The 6115-nt window shown below is 52.5% G+C and overlaps 1 protein-coding gene across 1 annotated transcript; it reads left to right on the forward strand.

Annotated features, from left to right (window-relative positions):
* Positions 1–1304: 1304 nt before the first annotated feature.
* Positions 1305–1925, forward strand: LOC121159498 (Y-box-binding protein 1-like). Its single transcript, XM_040984657.1, has one exon. The coding sequence runs from the start codon at positions 1305–1307 to the stop codon at positions 1923–1925; it is 621 nt and encodes a 206-aa protein (XP_040840591.1).
* The last annotated feature ends 4190 nt before the right edge of the window (positions 1926–6115 follow it).

Consider the following 6115-nt stretch of genomic DNA (forward strand, 5'->3'; position numbering starts at 1 on the left):
AGCCACAGAATTCAAGGAGGAATCTGGCCAAGTCCTGGAGACACTTGAACACCTTTCTCCAACCAAAGAAGATTGGCTAAGACACCTCCAAGGTTCTCCAGAGGCCTCCAACAGGAGACAATTCGCACAAGAGTCTCCACAGCTCACGGAACCTGGGACCCTGAGTGAGTCTTTTGAACACCTCAAAGGAGCCACCAAGAAGCCAAAAGCATCACTCACAGCAAGACAAGCCACAGCCACGCTCCTCCTGGAAGAAAGACACACAATGGATTCTTCAAAGACTGACACCACATTGGAGATGGAATGCAACCAAATGGCTCTGGAGATCAAGCAACTGAAGGACAAACAGGAGTACTTGCAGAAGTTACTGAAAGGCAAAGATCTTTTCATGAATGCCAAAACGAAGCAGCTACGATCTCTCAACAAGAGTCTTGCAGACAAAGAGAAGGAAAATAACACTTTACGGCAAACCGTGAGAAAACTCTCAGGCTCCATGACTGACACCATGACACTGGAGACCCAACACGACCAAAACTCTTCAACACTCGAGGAAATGAGGAAGAAGCAACAGACACTAGAGAAGCTAGTACATGGGAAAGGACTGGTTCTCAGACACAAAACTCAGCAGTTACGCACGCTCCAGGACACCCTTGTCCAGAAAGAGGAGGAGAATCGGATCTTAAAGCAATCTGCGACCCAATTAGAAGAGGCCGTGTCAACACTGCAGAAGGAGATTCAGCAAAAGACACAGGAACAGGAGATGAGACCTGACACAGCTCAGGAAAAGGCGACACTCAAAGACTCCAACACAGTGAGGATGACATCCTGTGCAGAGGATGAGTTCGCTGCCCATTCACTCAGGGAGGAGCTCTGCACTCGTGAGCGGCTGCTGAAAGAAAAAGAGGACCAATCCCAGAAGCTCTTCAGTGCCACAGAAGCCATTCTGAAGCAGATCCTAGTGTTCCAGCAGGAGAAAGATGCAATGCTGCTGGCCATGCAACAGAAACACCTGCAGGAACAGGTTCTGCAGAGCTCACTGCAGAGCTTACAAGAAATGTTCAGCCAGGAGTGCAACAGGGACCACCTCCAATGCTGCTGGCCCGGGGACACCGATGCCCTGGGGGGAGCAGCCCATGATGACACAGTTGGCCCTGGTCACCTGCACCAACACCCCGAGAGGCAAGGCCAAAGCCGACACCGAGATCCAGCAGCAGTTGCCCTCCAACCCCAAGCACAAGCCTTCCACAAAGGGTGACAAGAAGCTGATCAACACCAAGGTTCAAGGAACCATAAAATGGTACAACATGAAGACCAGATATGGCTTCATCAGCCAACATGATACAAAAGACTTCTTTGACCACCAGACCACCATTCAAAACCGCAAGCCCAGGAAGTACCTACCAAGTCTAGGAGACAGCAAGACTGTGGAGTTCGACGTGGTACAGAGCCAGAAGGGTATGCAGGCCTCCAACTTCACAGGCCCCATTGCAGCTGCAGTGCGCGGCAGCACATACCTGGCCCACAGGGGCCGTTCCCTGAGCTGCCGTCGACGCAGGGCTCCTCGGCGCTATCTCCCACAGGGTCACCTCACCAGCGACACGGAGGGCTCTGACAGCACCTGGGAAGACCAGGACCCACCTAGGAAGGCCAGGCCCCACCTTGCTGACCTACAAGGCTGGCCAAGGCTCCCACCCTGCTATCAGCAGAGACCCTATGGGCGCCAAAGGCCGCATTCCCACACCCCACTGCCAGGGCAGGCTCAAGGGGTTCAAGATGCCCAGGGCCCGGCTGCACCCAAACACCAAATGCACACCCAAGACCAGGGAGGAGACCCCCACGGCCAGCAGCCAACTCTCAGGCGCTCTCCACACAGCCAGCCAGACAGCCTGAAACACCAAGATGACACAGAGGTCAGGGCTGCCTAGCTTGCTCCCCACAATCCACTTGCTCCCCAAGCTTGGTAAGGAAGCCCTGTCTCAACACCCCCACCACCATCCCCTTGACTCATCCAACAACCAGGGAATTGGACATACAACTCCAACACCTCAAACACCTCCACACAAAAGACCACCCTCAGCACTTAGGATCATTCCTTGACCACTGAACCTCATGAACAGATCTATTACATGCTTCACTGAGCTGATGTTTACATGAGGCTGTCTCTTTCTTGATCATCAAAATGGACTTTGTTTCCTCAGTACACCTTGGAAGGTTTACTGAGTGAGTTGTTTCCTATCTGTCCAAGTGGACATTTTGAAGAAATTTGGATTTGGCCACATGTCATCTGCCAACTTTTAACTCACAACTTGTTGGCAAGAAAATAAACCAATGAACAAGCCAAGACGACATACTGGCTCACCTCATGCCATTCTCATAGTAGAGGCACAGCTAGGAGAGGCGAGTTTTACACACTAAGGCAATGGAAAGGACTCAACCACAGGTAGCCTCAGGTAAGCAACGCAGAAAAGCTTCGAGAGGCCAGCTCAGCAGACACACAAAAGGGCGTTACAGCCTTCTGCTTCAGAAGACAAAGAGAAGCAGTGCACTGTGCCACTCACAGAGTGAGAAGAAAAGTTGACCATTTTATAACAAATGTCTATAGAAGAAGATCTGAAGAAAACCAACGGCAAGAACAAGCTGCAGCACAAGCAGCAAGACAAGGTCCTACAGGACGCGCTACGCACTTTCCAGAGACCGAAGAAATTTATAGTGTCCACAAGACTAGGTGGACAAGTCCTAATAAAGTTTCTCACATCCCGAAACTGGTTGCTGTAGTATCTGTAGAACCCTCCAATGAGCCCCTCACAAAACACACAGCAAGCCAGTTTCTGCTTGAGGGTGGGTATGGCATGGGAGGGGGAGGGGATTCACAGACAAGGGAGCTCCTGGGAACCAGCACGGTGACACCGCACATCAGGGAGACATCTTCTTGGGTGCCAGCATCCCACATGGGCACTGAGTCTAGTTCCAGCTACCCCTCTTGCAATCCAGCTCCCTGCTACCTGGCACAGGCAAGCAGGAAAGGAAAAACTAGGTGCCTGACCAACTGCCCTACACATGGGTGACCTGCATTAAGCTTATGACCCCTGGCTTCACTCTGGCCCCGCCTAGCCCCTTCCTGCTATTTTAGGAGTGAACCAGCAGATGAAAGATCTCAGCCTCTCTCTCTCATTCCCAGCAATTCTGCCTTTCAAATTAAGATCTTTTTTCTGATAACAAAGATCTTCGTTTTGTTGTTTTGGTTTTTAATAACTGAAAGGCAGTTTCATGGAGAGACTAGGAGAGACAAAGATCTTCCTACCTCCATTGGATCACTCCCCAAATGGCATCAGCAGCCAGAGCTGGCACAGCCTGAAGTCAGGTGCCTGGAGCTTCCGCCGACAAACATGCAGGAGTACAAAGACTTGAAACAGCCTCTGATGCTTTTCCAGGCACGACAGCAGAGAGCTGGTTTGGAAGTGAGGCCGCTGCCACTAAAAAAGGTCCCCACTTGGCAATACTGGTGCCACAAGGGAGGCTTAGCCTGCCAGGCCACAGCACTGGCTCCTCAAGTTAAAATCTTCTAAAAACATTGATGTGCCAACATGCAGAGCAACGAGTCCACAGCTATGGCTCAAGTCCTATGCTCCTCAAGGAGGGGGAAAGGTAGTCAATTATTTAAAGATCAGTTGCTTTTGGGCCCAGAATGGCCTACTGGTTAAACATTCACCTTGCGTGTGCCGAGATCCCAGATAGGCATCATTTCGTGTCCTGGCTACTCCACTTCCCATCCAGCTCCCTGCTTGTGGCCTAGGAAAGCAGTCGAGGATAGCCCAAAGCCTTGGGACTCTGCATCCATGTGGGAAACGTGGAAGAGCCTGGAGCTCCTGACTTCGGATTGGTTCAGTTCCTGTGGTTGGTGAATAAATCATCGGATGGAAGATCTTCCTTTCTGACTCTCCTCCTCTCTGTATATCTGACTTTGCAATAAAAATTTTAAATCTTAAAAAAAAAAAGAGGAAGAGTTAAACCCCAAAACAAAGCTATAAAGTACTTCCCACCATGTTCAATAAACACAAGATGTTCCAAGTCCGCTATTCACAATGCATCTTATATTCCATATTTCTGAATGAAATCCTTCAATTTTTCAGGAAAAACATACCGCCCATTCTGAAGCTAATGCTGAACTAGTTAGAAAAGCTTGCTCGCCGCACCTGTAGAATCTATCAGCCACAGGTTCAACCTTGCAACTCTCCGCCCAGTTAACAGCTCTCTAATGAGATGAATACTGAGATCAGGACGGCCGCTCTCCTAGCCGCGGGATAAGCGACTCTCTCCTGCGGCTGCAGCGCAGCTGGCCCATGCACACTTTGAGTCCCCTCTGCCGTTCCCTCACGCTCGTGGGCCAACCGCACGGACAGAGTGAAAACAAGCGGTCACATGGGCAACCCGTGACTCCCACTGCGCGGCAGTCCTTGCTCGTCACAGAAACTGAAAAGTTACCACGGACGCCCGAGAGTCCCGGGAGCCGCGGCTGAGGACCAGGCAGGTGCCCGCGGCGCGCGCACAGACCCGAGCCCCAGGGCCGTGCCCGCACACACCGCCCCGCTCGGCCACCTCCCGCACCTTCCTCCCGCCCAGAAGCCCCCAGCCCCGCGCGCCGTCCCGGAGCCTCGACCCTGCCGGACCACCGTCCCCACAGCCGCTTCGAGAAGCCCACGTCCCTCCACCGCGGCCGCTCCTGGGGCTCCCCGAGCACCAGCCCGGGACCCCGGCGACACGGCTCGGCCGCCAGAAACTCACCGACGCCGCCCCTCGCTCCGGCTCGCCCGCTCGCTCCGGCTGCCACGCCCCGAACACCCGCGCGCCCCGCGCCACGACCCGCTGTCCTCGCGGCCGCCCGGGGCCACAAGGAGGCGGCCCGCCCCGCCAGTGGCGCCGCCCTACTGGCCGGACCCGCACCACGCAGGCTGCCGGGAGCACGTGACTACCGCGTGGGGCCACGCCCCGCCCTCGCATCGCTCCTATTGGTCCCAGCCAACCACGCCCCGTTTCAGGCCTTGCCTGCAGCGTCCTGGAAAGGCTCAGGTGACAGGTGACAGGTGACATGGAGCACTCCATGCAGAACTGCAAGTGCCTGGGACCAGAGGCCCACCCCCTCCATCCCAACTCAAGCAAAATGAAAATACTGGGTTAGTATTTTGGAAATTTGTTGTTAAACAAACACATCCAGACTTTGTGCTTATTCTGCTTTGCCACCTCTGTACAGACTGGATGACAATGGGTCTAGCCAGAGGAGTTTATGCCAGTGTGAAGGCTCAAATTCTACTATATCTATAGTTATTTTTTTAAGATTTATTTTTATTGGAAAGTCAGATACATAGAGAGGAGGAGAGACAGGAATATCTTCCATCCAATGATTCACTCCCCAAATGGCCACAATGGCTGGAGTTGAGCCAGTATGAAGCCAGGAGCCAGACGCCTCTTCCGGGTCTCCCAAGCAGGTGCAGGGTCCCAAGGCTTTGGGCCATTCTTGACTGTTTTCACAGGCCACAAGCAGGGAGCTGAATGGGAAGCAGGACCCTCAGGATAAGAACCAGTGCCCATATGGGATCCCAGCATGTGCAAGACGAGGACTTCAGCTGCTAGTCTACTGCGCCAGGCCTATCTACAGTTTAAAAAAATTATGAAATTACAATTATTTTTGTCTTATAGACCATGTTTGCATAATTGAACAACGTGGGAAGGACTGAGGGTTAGGGAAAAGTGGGTGAGAGCATTGTTTCCAAATTTTCTTCTTCCTGTACCTGGGGGGAAGGGAGAAATAAGGGGAGAAGCCCCACTCAACTTCCCAACCACCCCAGTACACAGCAATGGGGAACAGGCACCCGATATCAACCAAGCCTCCTTGATGTGGAGCTCGTTCTGAGAGTTCTGTTTGAGTGGTTTTGATAGTTCTGAAATTCTGTCAATCTCACAGATTCAAGGATGAGGCCAATGTCAGGCCAATGTCAAGCCAATGTCCATTGGCTGACATAGTCAACCTAAGAGTCTCCATTTGCCCAGATATTTGCTGGCACCTCTGGTTTGGGGAAGTTATCCAGTTTGTTTTGCCCTATGGTACCAGCTTTCCTCT

Source organism: Ochotona curzoniae, unplaced genomic scaffold, assembly GCF_017591425.1.
Source record: "Ochotona curzoniae isolate NIBS_2020 unplaced genomic scaffold, NIBS_Ocur_1.0 contig_43, whole genome shotgun sequence".
NCBI classification, from domain to species: Eukaryota; Metazoa; Chordata; class Mammalia; order Lagomorpha; family Ochotonidae; genus Ochotona; species Ochotona curzoniae.